The sequence below is a fragment of the Nothobranchius furzeri genome, chromosome 6 (assembly GCF_043380555.1).
Source record: "Nothobranchius furzeri strain GRZ-AD chromosome 6, NfurGRZ-RIMD1, whole genome shotgun sequence".
Classification (NCBI taxonomy): Eukaryota; Metazoa; Chordata; class Actinopteri; order Cyprinodontiformes; family Nothobranchiidae; genus Nothobranchius; species Nothobranchius furzeri.
The window spans coordinates 76,484,361-76,500,883 of record NC_091746.1 but is presented as its reverse complement, the minus strand read 5'-3'; the positions used below and the strand labels follow the sequence as shown (position 1 = coordinate 76,500,883).

At 41.4% G+C, this 16,523-nt stretch overlaps 1 protein-coding gene across 4 annotated transcripts in view; it reads left to right on the top strand.

Annotated features, from left to right (window-relative positions):
- The first annotated feature begins 367 nt into the window (after positions 1–367).
- LOC107375162 (uncharacterized) overlaps positions 368–16,523 on the top strand; it is an 18,252-nt gene continuing 2,096 nt past the window's right edge. The window contains exons 1-11 of one of the 4 annotated variants that reach the window (XM_015943547.3): positions 368–542; positions 7,905–7,964; positions 9,596–9,777; positions 9,852–9,969; positions 10,065–10,152; positions 11,595–11,682; positions 11,765–11,898; positions 12,029–12,236; positions 13,526–13,622; positions 13,705–13,771; positions 15,885–16,523. The exon at positions 15,885–16,523 is cut by the window's right edge and continues 2,096 nt beyond it. In XM_015943547.3, coding sequence (XP_015799033.3) covers positions 9,687–9,777; positions 9,852–9,969; positions 10,065–10,152; positions 11,595–11,682; positions 11,765–11,898; positions 12,029–12,236; positions 13,526–13,622; positions 13,705–13,771; positions 15,885–16,523 — 1,530 coding nt within the window. In that variant the 5' untranslated portion in view covers positions 368–542; positions 7,905–7,964; positions 9,596–9,686. Of the gene's footprint in view, positions 543–5,205; positions 5,964–7,470; positions 7,800–7,904; positions 7,965–9,595; positions 9,778–9,851; positions 9,970–10,064; positions 10,153–11,594; positions 11,683–11,764; positions 11,899–12,028; positions 12,237–13,522; positions 13,623–13,704; positions 13,772–15,884 lie in introns of those variants that run through there. The other 3 variants (XM_015943545.3, XM_070552577.1, XM_015943546.3) reach the window with 3 other exon arrangements.

Sequence of the window (16,523 nt, the reverse complement as noted above, 5' to 3'; positions counted from 1 at the left end):
CTTGTTGCTGCGAGGCAAACATGCTGCTACCACGCGGCCCTGATTAAGATCCTTCGTTAGCAAACTAGACAGTCTCTGCAAACCACAACAAGCCAGAATAATTATCAGTGAAATAAAAAAGAGAATAATTTCAATTTTAGGGGCTTGTTATGTCACAATTAGATGATTTTCAAACCAGTTCTGCTTTGGAAAAGCACACAGAAAACTTGTCATGTGCTAAAAAATTTTAGCTCATTTAAAAACTTTCAGCATGTCGGAACTATTTAGAACGATGACGAAGAAGGAACAGAAAACAAAAGGGTTTTTTTTCACAATGTTGTCTCTTGAAACTAGTTTTTCATTCAGTTACCATCAAGGAAACCACGTAAGCCACAGAGTTTTTTTTCTCCTGTACGTCACTTCTGCAGATGAGGCAACTTCAGTTTTCTAACAGAGACACGTTTTATCAGATGTTTCAGTGAGAAACATGAAAAAGGACACATCAGTCCCTTCAGAGTTCACGAAACAGCCTAAACACAGAAAGAGCTCTCTGCACTAAGACGGTAAGGCTACTTCAGCTTTTCTATTTTTAAAGGGGCCGTTTAACGGAGACCGAAGAATAGCAAGTGTCCGTTATAGTAAGAGACGAATGAGTCTGCGGAGAGAAGTCATTTCTTTGCTCAACATCCTTGATAGGGACCGTAAAGTGATGAGTGTGTTAAGGACTGATAAGAAATGTGACTGTTAAGAAAACAAGATATGGTTGCCAGTAAAAGATAAAAAGGTAGTTCAAGATAAACTTGAGAGGGATTTGTTTCCCCCTTAGGGTTTTCCACATGTCTCATAGTTAAAAAAACAAAACAAAAACAAAGACAGTGACATATTTTAGGAGACTGAGTAGATTTGAGAAAATCTGGAAATCTTGGAAAAGCCATTGTTTAAATTTAAAATAAAGAATTTCTTCTCCACAAATATTCACTGGTCATTAAAATACTGACTATTTAAAGTAACACAGTTTTATTTTAAAAAGGAAATAGCAAGATTTGTGTAGTTCTACGATATGATAGATGTGGTAAATGGAGGAAGCTAGCAGGAAGTGTGACAAGTGGAAAACTAAAAGACAACAAGGGGAAGGTGTCTGACAAGGTCAACCAGAAACAGATCTTTACGCATATCAAAAGGATATTTTTACTACTAAAAGTTAGATTCATAGATTTTTTTATTAGTATAAATATAAACAAATAACATATTGGGTTGAATCCTAAATCATGAATATATGTTCCACATGATGAGGCACTTGATGAAAACAAGCCCACACTTTTGTTCCACTAACTCATCACCAATGCTTCTGCTGCTAACTCCCCCAGGCTGCTGCTGCGCCTTCTGGTTCCTCCCACCTCCATCTCATTCTGCTAGGAAATGAAGCCACGTGAACTTTATCATCAAACTACAACCTTAGATTTGTGTCAGACAGGTTTTTCCTAAAGATTTTTGGACTTGACATGTAAATAATTTGCTGTGAAATACGTGAACTTGAGTGCTACTTTAATTCTCATGGTTGGCATGAGTTACAACTAGCTAGACATTATGATCATGGATAATCTAGAGCCATGATATCCTGTTAATGGGTGCTATCATGTCGAAGTTTTGACACAAAAATAGTGAGGCTGAAAGTCCCGCCCACCACACGTGGTGTTTTTTACTAAGGGATTAAAGAGGATGTAAAACTCACTTTTGCATCCTTTTGTGCTGTCATGTGAGTCTCTACTGTCTCTATAAACACTTCTAACTTGAATCGAAAATGTTTATCAGTTTTTTTGTCAGTATTATGTGCCTGAAACAAGCCGTTTCAAAAAGTCCGTCATTGTGATGTCACAATAAAGGAAATTAGTTTGGAACCACCGTCATCTGTTAATGCTGGAGGAGCAGTGGCTCTATTCCAAGTCATTTCCAGATATTTGAGCTCCTCACCTTGAAGCAGCCAATAAGGAGATGAGATCAATTTCCCTCTGGGATTAATAAAGTATTTTTGAATTGAATCGAATTGTGAGGGCGTGGCCAGCAAGAACTAGTGGTGTGTTCTATTTACCTCAGACGTTGGATCTTGGAACTGGGAATGATCACACCATGGTTACCATAGTTGGAGAAGCTGGGATTCTAACAAGGCCACGCCCTCGTAAATGGCTGTTTTGTTAGCTCTCATTGTACACAAACGACACACGCAAACACTTTTAGTTTGTTCAGCTAAGAGTTGCAAGCGCTACACGCAACATTGATTTTAAATGCACTCTTATAAGTGCGTCTTGTAAAATATACACATTTGAACCAAAACTTACTGTTGTTGATGGTCGAGCTGCCACTTTGGATGTCGGTGTTGTGAAATTCTTCAGCGTTTCCGACCGGGAGGTCCGACTTTTGGGGGCGTTTCATTTGATCTTTCCTACTTAGAAGTCAGGACTTCCAAGTTCCGAGGGCAAATCAAATGCTCCACAGTTTCCCTCAAAGTGACAAACGGTTCATTCTGGAATGTACTGAAAATATCAAAGATAAAGCAGCTGAAATAACTCTGTGAGAGGAATTTTGTGCAAAAGGCATCATGAACATGCTTTGTGTCGATCACAGAACTAAAGTTATAACATGGCCCTTTTAAATAACTAATTACAGCTAAGAGTATGAGAAAAACAAGACAATATACAAGAATACAGGAAACCTACACAAATCAGCTGATGTTGACGAAATGTTTGTGAGTTGAATTATTTTTATAAATAACACTGTGTCTGAATCCTATACTGAAACCAGCCACCAGGGGGACTTTTGACCTGTTCTGACTTTACTACGTGATATGAAGTTTCAGTGGCAGCTCCAGAATTTTTTTTCTGCAGGTGCTATGAGGGAGCTAGTCTTTTTATTGAGGGTGCTATGAAGGAAGTGGTCATGTGTACCTATTGTTCTCTAAAACACCTTCAACACTAGCAGATACACATGCGTGCACAAAACCTCAACAACACCTGAAGCAATCATTGATATACAACATAAACATGTGAACAATCGCCAACTTTTCCATGAAATCATAAACACATACAGTCACACAGAAAACCATCTACAGTGTTGCAACGTTAGCTAACGTTGGTGTTAGCATTTCCAGCGGCAAAACCCTCGACTGCTGCGGTGGTTGAGGGTTGACTCTCTTCATCCAGATCCGTAGGTTTTTGTGGGTCTGAGATCACTTCCAAAGGTGAATTAGTTTCTGACAGAATCCGTGGAAATTTGGGCAACAAACACCGATCCATTTTACCACTAGCTCTACCTTTCGCTCGTTTACAGGTGGAAAATGAGGTCAAAGGATAACATCAATTTCCTGTTTTGGTTAAAGTTTTTACTATCTATATGATAAGTTACTGATTATTTTTGTTTTGTGTGTAAAATATTATCACATCCACACGTTAAATTAAAATTAAATTGTAAAAAGAAAAAAAATCTAATATTTACTTGGGGGTGCAATATCCAGGGGTAGCTATAGCGCCCCCCTGGCACCGCCACTGGCGCCGCCACTGGCAAGTTTATGTCTAATATTTGTTTATATTGATAACTCAAACTTAATTATCAGACAAAATCAGCCAGTGCTTTAATACAAGACTGCACACACACACACACACACACACACACACACACACACACACACACACACACACACACACACACACACACACACACACACACACACACACACATACACATTGAAACCTCGATCTGAATCAAGCAAGTTAAGGACAGTTAGCGAGTCACAGAGAGCCTCTAGAAAACAGTTTTTTTTAACACAGACTGCCACAGAAACCACAATGTGGATCACCTTGGAGAGAATCACAGATTTAAGTAGTCAGATGAAACATCAGTGTAAGATACCAGTAAAGACTAGAGAGAAAAAAAAATAATCAAGCAATCAAATCTTGTTTTCTGTGAAAGAAAAAGGGGCTAGGAAGTGGTTTAGTTTGTCTCTGTGAAACAGAAAAAAAAAGAAAAGTGAGTTAAAAGAAAAGTGTTTTCATTTTTCGGCCAGACTAGATCAGGGGAAGTCCAAATGTCAGAGGAAGATAAACATGCAGAGCTCAAATGTTCCCTTATCAAAGGCAATTTACAGAAGTGCACAGTTCCCTAAGTTAGAAGGAGATTTTGAATCTCACTGTGCAGAACTAGGGGATTTGTGAGGTCTGCGGAGGACAGTCATTCAAATTTCCAGAGTTCACTGACATTAAACAGCGTTATCAGTCATATGACAGCTGATTAAAGAGCCACATGCTTTAGACAAAATAATCCGTTGAGTTACTTCATACCTGGTTTTTCGATTCAACATAGAAATAAAACAAGAAGGAGTAGAAGATTTAGCTTCCTCAGTAGGTTATTTTTTTTACAAATTCCTTAAGTATTATTTTCTTATTGTTCCTTTAATAATAATAATAATGCATTGAACTTATATAGCGCTTTTCTAGACACCCAAAGACACTTTCCACACACTCTCACATTCACACACTGCTAGTGATGGTAAGCTACTTGTAGCCACAGCCGCCCTGGGGAGGTCTGACAGAGGCGAGGCTGCCATTTGGCGCCGTCGGCCCCTCTGACCACCACTAACACAGGCAAGTTGGGTGAAGTGTCTTGCCCAAGGACACAACAGCAGGATACCCCTGGCGGGAGCTGGAATCAAACCCATGACCCATGATCATGAGGCAACCCGCTCTACCACCTGAGCTACTGCTGCCCCTTTGATCAGTTCCAACTAAAAACAGTTTCTAAATCCAATTATTTTAGCTGCCTCTTGAGACATGAAAAATCTACAAATGGGCCTTTTTGACAATTTTTATTGAACAAATTATTGAATGAATGACCCGCACTTGTATAGTAAAAGCTAAAGTCCCATTAGTCATCATCACTCTGGTAAAAAATAAAGCTCTGCATTTGACCCATCCACATGGGGAGCAGCAGTGGCCACGCTCGGGAACTACTTGGTGGTTACTTTGTGGTAAATATGTATTACTTTTTCATTAAAAAACAAAAGGCCTTTTCATCCAACACATTCACCTCAAATCTGACAATCATGTCGCTGAAAGTCCATTCTATTTTCGTAAATAAAGAGTCTGGACACGGGCTGTCGAACCCACCCAGTCTTGGGGTGAATCTACTGGCACATTTATGGGCCATTCCCATCTGTACCGGGTCGGCCCGGGCCGGGTAGCCCCAGTCGGCCCCAGCCTGGCCCGGTTGATTCCACACATCCTTGCCTTAAGCCCATGTGGGCTGATTCTACCCACCAATCAGAGGCTTGCTCTAATGGAAGGTGTGAATGGGCTGATTCTACCCACCAATCAGAGGCTTGCTCTAATGGAAGGTGTGAATGGGCTGATTCTACCCACCAATCAGAGGCTTGCTCTAATGGAAGGTGTGAATTTGCTGTCAGCAGTGGGTGTGTTGGCCCTGGTCGGCCTGAAGCAGTACCCCTCGGGAAGAGGGCCGAGAATGAGCCTTGGTTGGCCCGGGAAAATACCAGGCCACCCAGATATGTAAACAACCTACGCTACCCGGCCCGGGCCGACCCGGTACAGGTGGGAATGGGGCTTTACATCTGGGTCGGCCCAGTCCAGTCTTGGTAGCGTCCGGCCGGTCACACACAACCAGGTTTTGTTCACACAACCTTCTTGGGAACACGGAAATCTCCGAGCACACACGGAGAAGACCATAGTGTCTTCCTTAATTAGTAAACAAAGACGACTGTGCAGTATTGCTTTTGGAGGCTCTGACGCTGATATTGCATCCTGCTCTCTCTCTCAGTGAGAGCGCTGTGTGCGCTCTTTCCAGCAGTCTGTCCTTGCACTGGAGCTGCAGCTCCCAGCAGCAATCTGAGGAGATGTTTACTCCCCAGTCTCCTGACTGCTGCTGTGGGAAGCCCCTGCTGGCTGATTTTACCCGCCAATCGGAGGCTCCCCTTGAAGGTAGGCATGGATTTCAGCCGGCCAATCAGTTGGCAGTGGGTGTGTTAGGTCAGTTCAGGCCAAAGTGGACTGCCGGGAAAGAAGGTCTGAAAAAATGGTCGGTTGAGCTCAGAAAACGCACAGATGTGAACAAAAAATACCCTACTGAGGTCAGGCTGTGCTGACCCATACGTGAAAGCACCACACGGTCTCTTCACGCCTTTGGACACATTTGCACAGCGCTAAGACCAATCAGAGCAACTAACAATGTGACCTATTCATCGCTATGGATGTCGGTCATCGGGGCGTACACCATCAAAGGAGAATCAAGTGAATTATTTTTCTATAATGACCTAAGTGTGGTTATCTTCTCATGTGTCAAAAAAATCTCTATAGTCTAAATTATTCAAGGTTGATGCTAAAGCTGCTTCAAAAGAGCGCCAGTCCTGAGCCAACTCAATCTTTGTTGTTTTTCTCTGTTGTAGCTCTAGGGTTAAGCCCACCTAACAAGCACAGAGGGCTGTGATTGGCCAGACAGAAAACTGGCAAGGCCAGTGGTGTAACTGCTGAGGCTACAATGGAGCGTGGCTATATCGACCTGCAGTGCAACATCTTTTTGCTTTTGATATTGTTGGGCTAGATTTCTAGGCTAAGAAACAAACATTTCAGGAAAAAAAAGAAACGCATTTCAAAGTTTTTTTTCTCTCTAATTAAACTGTTTATTGCTGTTTCAGCAACAACAAAAAATGCAACCAACTATTGAATATATATTTAAAGGTGAGCCTCAATGACATGCAGATAAATTCAAATTTATGTCTTGATTAAAGAAATGTGAACAAAAATGTGATTTATTAAGGAGGGGTGGTATAAATATGTTATCTACAGATCTGCTTTGTAAAAAAGGTTTTATAAAAGAAGAACTAATTTCACTCATTTACAATCAACTCTACTTCTCCTTGTTTCTCCTAACGTGCGATTAGACACCTCCTCATCCTTTTTTGTGTTTCCTTCTACGTAGATAACGACTAACGCTATTTCTAATCTGACTATAAGTGTTTATCGAGTGCGCGGTAAGTGTCAACGGCAGGATGTGCACCTGTCAAAATGTTTGGAACATTTGATGATTTTCAGAGAAAACATTCTGACCTTTATTAGACATAAAAAAAACACATCAGAAAACAGGTGACCCAAAAAAGCGAGGATGCGTACTTCCCCTCAGCGTGGAAATGAGACAAAATATAATCAGCGCTGGGTAAAATAAGGTGGTTTATCTGTTAGCAATCTGAGTTTAGAAAGCTTTTGCTGTCAGACCCATCTTTCTTTGCAGTTTTAAACAGTTTTTTCACTTTCTTTGTATCTCTCTAGTTGTACATAATTAAAAGCGTCATTTTAGAGTGAAAAATGATGAATCCACATCAATTTTTAATATTTCATGCAGCGATTGTTTAGCTACATTCACTATGCCATTTAAGTGGTCGTTTCGCCTGCAGCACAACTTTTCTGCTCCGAGTGTTGAAATGTGCAAAATAACATAAAAATGTGCTGCAGTTCAAATCAAATTGCACTTTTGAAACAAAAATAATAATAATTATAGTGACAAAAACTGTTGCAGAAGCAGCACTTAACCCATATTCTGACCACATTGTGGGCTTCTTGTTTTTTCCTGTTCCACCTGCATGCAGAAGCATGTTCTCAATAGGAGCTAATGCTGCCGTTTATGTTTTAGGAGACGGGTGACAGCAGACGAACTTCTCTCTTGCATCATTGTAATAATCAGTTACCGGTTAATTTAGCTAAACGTATTTAGACAAAGGGGACTTTTTTTAAGCGCATCTGAGAAGAGATCTTAAAAAAGAGGTGACATTTCTTGAGTCTGAGTCTAAATATGACGTCTGTTATAAACGCAAGGACAGTGGTTAATGGTGTGAGATTTTCAGTGATATTTTTGTTTCTTCTTCACAGGATATAAGACGAGCGTTGCCTCTGCAGCTTTGACCAGACTCTGGGCAGCTTCCCGAACAGGTAAAGCAGTTTTGTGTTTGTTTCTGGTTCAGTCATTTACGGACATGTTGACATGGGTTTGTGCAAAAAAGCAAAATGAAGGAGTAGCTTACTTTAACTCAGCTCTGTGATAACTAATTATCAGTGAAACAGTGCATTAAAATGCGTTGAGGCTTTTTCTGGTGAACTACACCTCAGTTAGAAATGTGTCCACCCACGTCTAATAAAACGCGTGGGTCTGGTTAGTTTCACATTTATTAAACAAGTCGGTTCTGCTGTTGAAAGAGCACAAACGTCTTAATCATGGACGTAATTTTCACTTTAGAAGTGGAGGGGACGGGGGGGGGGGGGTATCTTTACAGTATGTTATAATGGGAAACAGGCTTCAACACAAATGGTTGATTTCTGCTTGGTCCTAGAGCTCAACCAGTCAATTTAATATAGCGTAATATTGTTTTTGGATGGTAAAATGTGCAGGGGTCAAAACTTGACTTTGGAAAAAGTGGGGGGGGACATGTCCCCCCTGTCCCCCCCCCCAAAATTACGTCCATGGTCTTAATTAAGTCAGTTTTCACAAAGTGATTAGCATGAACCAAATACAAATAGCATTTTTTTCTTCACGAAACAACTCGTTACAGCTATAAAACAAATAAATAAATAATCAACACTGGTGGATCTCTGACCTTAAATTAGGTTTATGCCAGAATGCTTTTATTGTTTTTGGCTTCAAGGTGGTTGGAAAACTTCTCAAGAGAAAAACCTCCACTCCTGAAACTTCTAACATGCCTCTACTGCATCTCACTTCTCCTTTCTGTTCCAATGGACTTGCTGTTTCATACTAGGGGTCTCTGATTGTGCTGCAGCTTGCAGACAGTTTCTCAAACTGTGAATTCAAATGCAAAACGGACAGAATAAGCTAAAGTAAGTCCAACTGATTTGTTTTAGAGGTGTCAAAGTCATACAACCTGTGATGCAGTGATTTAAAAATCTTAAATGGAGAGTTCAGATCTTTGTTGGTGAGAATTTGGTGTTAAACAGGAGGACCTAATTTGACTCCTAAGTGAGAATTTCAATTGGTGACTGATTTCTGCTGCGGGTAGAAATCCCAGCAAGTCGGCAGAACATGGATCTTTAAGTTGATGCGAGTTAAAAATGTTCTTCTGATCATTTTTTGGGGTTTAATTTAATTTAAGTCCAAGAAAAAGCAACTTTTGCCATTCAGTAATTCTAATTATTAAACAATAAACATCAGATTGCAAAAGACAAAATTTCAGTTTTAATATATTTTTTTAAATGCATTTTTTGATTGTTTTCTTTAGGTGAATAAATACAATTTGACTTATTCTTCGTAAACTGATCCCAGAGCAGTTTTATTGCACTTTTATGTCATACTTCGTCGTGTGATATTTCCCATTTCTGTGATTCAACTTAGTTGGTGTCATTTTCAGAATGTGTGTGTAAAACCACAGCAAACAGCTGAGGCAGGGTCTACAAGATCTCACTCTCCACTTCTGAAAGCCCGTCAGACATTTGTGGTCCGAGTTTGTTTGAAGGGATTCTATGTAGAAAAAATCAGCCGACAATTTTACTCACTCTCTCTCTCTCTCTCTCTCTCTCTCTCTCTCTCTCTCTCTCTCTCTCTCTCTCTCTAGGATGAGGAGAAGAAGGAAGAAGCAGTGAATTGAAGAGGAAATATAATCCATCGGACTTGCACAATCACAGAGGTTTAAATTTCACCCAAAGATGGAGCAAAAGAAGAAATCACATTTTCTGTTGCTTTTATTCAATCTGCTTCACATGTGCAAAAGTGAAGTTTGTCCCAAACAAAACGCGAGTAAGTGTTTGCGCTGTAAGGATAAATTTAAAAATATTTTTGTAATTTGACCTGATCTTGACTATTTCCCGCAGATCTCATTTGCTACAATGACTACAGTCATAACATCACTTGTGTTTGGAAAAGCTCATCCGGGTCTGATCTTCCTGGTGAAAAGTGCACATTACACGGGCAGAGGACCAAAGGAAATTTGTAAGAAACTTAACATGATGATCAAGCATAATTTACAATTAAAACACTCAAATAGCATCACAAGTGGAAAAGTAAAATTAACACAAATATTACAGTTACACTGATTCCTGCACTCTGCAGCCGTTTGACGCCTCCAGACCAGGTCTTAAAACATGCTCTCTGATCCTCGGCCCAATTTTCACCGTAAGTGTAACCAAACTGTTTGTTTATATCAGATCTGTGTAAATTAATGCACATTTGTAGTTTAATTCTACCATTATTTTTAGATATTTTGATTAAACGTTTAAAGAGTTACCATCCGGCTCTTGGAGAGTACAGATGGTTTTTTTCCTCCTCCCCTCCCTATCTTATCCCAGGGCTCTTTGTCTGTCTCTGGGTGTACGGCGCTTCTGCATTTTTTCTGGAAACTGGAAATTATTAAAATGGACCTGGTCAGCTGGTCACTCAATGTGATTGACTACATTTTTTCAACGATGAGAATGGGAGAAGCGGCTCCCTGGTGCCCCTCTGGGACAGAGCCAGCTGGGCATATCATGGACTCCTGGAAACAGTGGAACCTGATTTGCTATCTCAGATGTCTGTAGAGGATTCTGAAGACGTCTGGATATTCGTGGTGTTGGTGTCAGGTTTCCTGCTCTTTGGCCTAGGAGGCTTCCTGGCTTACCAGAAAATTAATGAGCTGTCGAGGAATACCGGCGCTCTCCCCGAGCTCAGGGATGGATTACTACACCGCGCTGTGAATTCACAGACTCATATAATTGTCGAGATGAGGCGTAAGCTTGGAACTTTGGCTGAGATTCATGCGCTGGCACAAAAGATGGATGCCATCAAGGAGCGAGTGGACGGATCAGCACGGATTGGGATAGATTAATTTACGCCAGTATTGGGATTTTGAGAGGTTGAGGACCAACGGAACTCTAAGACAGAGAGGAAATTATCTCTGTCTGGCCCCAAAACAATTTCTAATCTAAATCTGGTGCCCTTGAGCCTGTGAGGCTGCAACGAATACTCCCCCCTCAGAAGAAATGTGCAATGCTGCTGTCACTATGGCAACTCTGTCTCCCTATCCCAGCCTGGGCAGGACTGCGGGCTGTGAAGGCCGCCGAATCGTTCCAGGAGTCACTGTGCCCTGTAAACCCCAACAACCTCCCTCCCCTGTCCAGACTGAGGTGACGTGTGCTGCTTATTATGGCTGCAGCCACTGACTTGTGGAGAGTCCCAAACCCACCACCCCACCTAGTGGACACTTATGCTGTGTTATGTCTGAAGTCTGTTGCATTTCTGTGAGAGGTGTTTTTTGCATAGCAAAGCGGCCCTCCCTGTGGAGGGTAACTCTGAAGTTCCTTTTTTCCTCCACCTGAACCAATCCTCATATATAAACCCTCTGATCTCTATTAAGGTAGCGCGACTCGGGTTGCGAATGACCACAGTCACCAATTCTTGTCATGTGCCTTTGCCTATGTATGTCTGATCTCTGAATTGTGTGTACTGAAACTCTAATTTCCCTCTGGGATTAATAAAGTATCTTTGAAATGAATTGAATTTGAAACATTTTCCAATGAGTGCCTGAACTGATAAATCTGGAGACTTTCTTATTCAGTGTTTTATCTTTTTTCTGGTTGTAGTTTGCAATATATGATCGGATCCTCGTCACTGTGAGCTGCCTCGCTTCAAACCACAGCGAAACCATTCTCTACAAACCAGCTTGTTACAGTGAGTAGCCTATAAAAATAATAACTACCCCGCTAGTGAATTATCTGATAAAATACTTAATAAACTTTGTGCGATTTTACAGTTAAATTGAGTCCTCCAGAGAAGCCTGACGTTAACATCAACACTGTCTCCTGGGTCCCCCAAGTTGAAGAACATGATATGATTTCAATGTATGCCTCACAGCTGGAGTGGAAACATCAGGATCAGTCATGGAGTGTATGCAAATGTTCCTGATAAAACACAGTAAAATGTTTTTTACCGCTGACCTATGTTAGAAGGATTTCAACACATAACTTGATGAGAACATCCACCTAGTAACCATCCACTTATTGTTATTCCTTGTTAGGATCCCTCTGTTCAGGAACAGAAAAAGAGCAGTATCCATACATGGAACTTTAAGGAAAACCTGGATCCTGATTTACTGGTTCAGGGTGAAACGTACGAGGCCCGTGTTCGTGTGATGGTGGAGGAGAAGGGCTTAGAAGGAACGTGGAGTGACTGGAGTCCCACTGAGTCGTGGGTGTCGCAAGTTGGGAAAATCAGACAACCATCAGGTAAAAATGCGAAAATAAACCCAGCAGGTTTACGTAAACCAATCCAGTGGGTGGTTAACAAGTTTGCACGTTTTTAAAATCAGGAGTCTGTTGAGAAGTAGATGAAAACTTTAAAATAGAAAGAAAATAGAAACAGAACGAGCTACTGTTGCTGGGCAGACATCCTGTATGGCCATGACCCATAGACAGAGCTCACTCATGGAGCAGAATCTACGGTTGTCTTTAAAACTGTTTCCGCATGCATCTGGACAGCACTAATATCAGAGCAATGAAGGACGTAAAGTATTCATCGCTACGAAAATTGGTCGGTGGGGCTGTCCGCCATACACCGTTGAAGTCCTACAGGACTTAGGTGCCTGTAAATTCTCATGTCTGAATAGTAAGAAGTTGATGCAAAAGTAAGTAAGTAAGTAAAAGTTTATTTATAGATCGCCTTTCACAGATATAAATCACAAAGCGCTGTACAACATGATAAAGATCACGGCAAATACCTCTAACCAATAAAAACATCAGAAAAACAATAGCAGTGATAAAATAGAAAATAAAATCATGAGTATAAACAAAGTGAAGGTGTGAACAAGAACAAAGCCATCTTTTTGAAACATTTAGGGAGGGAATGCCTGGATGAAAAGGCGAGTTTTTAGATGATTTTTAAAGACCTCTACAGTGTTAGAGAGACGGAGATTTGAAGGTAGACTGTTCCAAAGTCTGGGGGCAATAGACTGAAAGGCCCTGTCCCCTTTGGTTTTCAGTCTGGTTCGAGGAACAGCCAGGAGGTTTTCAGATGTGGATCTAAGGTTCCGAGAGGTGGTGTGTGGGGATGAAAGCTCAGATAGGTAGCTTGGAGCCTGGTTGTTAAGAGCTCTATAGGTCAGGACTAAAACTTTAAACTGAATTCTATATTCTACCGGGAGCCAGTGGAGGGACTGTTACTGATCTGGGTCAGGCAGAGTACAAGTGTGGCCAGCCATTCCAACTGGTGTGGCATAAAGCCACACCAGTTGGAATGGCAAAAGCCATTTCAAAGGAGCATCGTTCCTGAGCCGAAGCCATCTTTGTAGTTTTTCATCCGTCTAGCTCCACCCAGTGTCTCTATAAGCTTAGAAAGCCGTGATTCGCCCGGCCCAAACTTAGCAGAACCAATGGTAGACCTGCTGAGGCTACAATGGAGATTGGCTAGAGCAAATTCTTTGTGTGTCTAGATTTCCTGGTTAAATGCTGAGAAAAATGAGTGAGGCATTATGGAAAAGGAGTCTTGCTCAGAGTTCATGTGACTTTGTCTTCAGCAGGGATATCTGTGAACATTTTGAACGTGTCTGTTTTTGGCCTGGCAATGTTTGGTTTGATGCTGCTTGTTGCCACCATTGGGACAAAGAAAACGACTTGGTAAGAACAAAAAAATAAACAAACAGTTTTTTAAATGCTTGTCTGACAAAAATAATAACTGATATGTGTTTGCTTTCTTCAGGGTTTACATGGTGAGGAAGATGACAAATCCACCCATACCGAACCCTGCAAAATCTGCACATTTTCAGGTATGTTTGTGGATTTTTATTGAATTCCATTCCATTTATTTGATAGAGCACATTTAAAAACAGCATGTGAGCTGACCAAAGCACAAAGAACCAAACAAGAGAAGTCAGTAAAATAGGTAAAAGAATAGTGTAAATAAACCTAGATAAAATAGCTAAGCAGTAAAAGCAAGGGAACAAAAGTAAGTCTTTAAGCGAGACTTAAATCCCTAATAGAGGAGCAGAGTCTGATATCCAACGGGAGATCATTCCAGAGTTTAGGAGTGCAGACAGAGAAAGCTCGTTCACCACGGGTTTTGCAGCGTAGACAGGGAATCTGTAGTAGGTGTAGGTCACCTGAACGGAGAGTCCTGCCCGGCATATAAGGAGTGAGTAACTCGGACACGTAAGGTGGTGCTAAGCCATTCAAGACCTTAAAAACAAGCAATAAAATTTGAAAATGTATGCGACAGTGCACAGGAAGCCAGTGAAGTCTTGCTAAAATTGGAGTGATGTAATGCCGACAGCCGGTATTACTCAGAAATCTTGCTGTTGCATTCTGTATCAGCTGAAGGCGGGATAATGCAGCTTTTGAAATACCAAAAAGAATTGCATTGGAGTAATCCAACCTTGAGGTGATGAAAGGGTGATTGTCTCGAGGTGGTGCCAATTCAGATGGGTTTTAGTTTGGAAAGACGTATCAGCTGATAAAAACATGATTTAACCATGTGATTAACATGAGGGTCCATTTTTAGAGCCGCATCCCTTTTAATTCCAAGATTAACAATTGTTTGACTAATTTTATTAGGAAGAGCAGAAAAATCAGGAGCGGAGGAAGACAAGCCATTAGGAGTAAAAACAATCAACTCGGTCTTAAAATCATTCAGCAGCAGAAAATTTGCTGCCAGCCAGTCTTTAACCTCACTCAGGCAATCAAGGAGCGGCTGGATGGAGGTAAAAGCCTTCAAGGGAACATAAATCTGACGGTCGTCCACATAAAGATGAAAGTTGATGTCGAACTTCCTAAAGATCAGTCCCAGTGGAAGAATATGAATACAAAATAAAAGGGGGCTGAGAATAGACCCCTGTGGCATGCCCAAGGGAAGAGCAGCAGAGGGAGATGAACAATCGTCCATCCTAACTCTTGTAGACCTGTTGTAGAAATAGGAGCGGAACCAGTCAAGCGCAGATCCCTTAATGCCGACCAAATTCTCAAGGCGAGATAATAAAATGTCATGGTCAACTGTGTCAAATGCAGCTGAGAGGTCCAACATCACCAAGGCAACATGTGAACTGGAATCAGTGGCTAAAATATTATCATTAAAACCCCTGATGTGAGCGGATTCTGTGCTGTGATGTTGTCTAAAACCAGACTGAAATTTATCCAAGACCCCAAAATTGTTCAGATGTGGCATAATTTGATTATAAACAGCCTTTTCCAACACTTTTGACAAGAAGGGGAGCTTTGAAATTGGGCGAAAGTTCCCGAGGACAGTTGGGTCTAGGCCAATAGTGGTTGAAGCACGGCATGTTTGAAAAAGGAGGGTATAATTCCCGAAACAAGGCTGGAATGTTTCTGCACCAGCTGGTCAAACACATGACATTATAAATCATTCTGGTAGATGGATATACCAGCAAAAACCAATCAGGGTAAACTGATATTTTTGAACATGGAGGTAGATAGCATCAACATGACAGATGGACAGGAGGAGGCAAGTCCAAGTGAAGAGAAGAAGAAAGGAGGGGATGGGATGAAGGTAGATCATTTAAAGTTGGTTGGGAGGAGTGGGGGCAGAATTTTATTTTAGCTTTCGGACTTTGTTCTAGCATCAAGGTCTCATCAAATCTGCAAAAGCAAATCTACAGAACTAGGTAACTTTTAAAGGAAGAAACCCAAATTGTATTAATCATTTCAACCACATTAATTCTTATTGAACACAAATAAATCTAGATTACGTAACATAACACATCATAGATCAGAAAAGACACATAAACAAGAGGGATTGAAAATCTTTATAATGGACACAGATATTATACACTTGAACATCACCCAAACCCTAACCCTAATTTTGGGATCCAGTAATGACTAACCAGTCACTTCACATGTCTAATTCCTTCCTCTTCCTCTCTTTTACAGAACTGGTTAAGTCCAAACTTCACCAGTGAGTCCATTCACTCCTTCCTGAAACCAGTGGAGATCGTCTCTGTTGAAGTCACCTCCAGCGTGGATGCCGTCACGTTCTGTGAACCAGATGTGAAAACGATGCCAGAAAGCATCAGCCGCGAGTCCTCTGGTTCCAGCTTCTCCAACCCAAGCTACTCTGAGCTTTGTTCTTCTTCCACCAAGTCCTCAGCCGCAGCTGGAGACCTGATGCCCTGCTCCATGGATGCTCCTTACAAGCCTGTTTGTGGCCAGGGAGAAGAGAAGAACCCAGAACAGGGTAGAGAGGGAGCTTCAGAGAAAGACATGGAGATCATGAAGTTAATTCTTAATGGCAGTAGTGACAGCAAGGCGGTGAAGATGATTTCAGAATACGAGAAGGTTAAGGACGTCCAGGTGGAGCGTTTCAGGCTACGCAGTGTTGATTCAGGCATGTGCAGCTGTGAGGAGGTCAGTCAGGAGAGCATGGAGGTAGATAGCATCAACATGACAGATGGACAGGAGGAGGCAAGTCCAAGTGAAGAGAAGAAGAAAGGAGGGGATGGGATGAAGGTAGATCACTTAAAGTTGGTTGGGAGGAGTGGGGGCATGTTGGGCAGAAACACCATTCAGGTT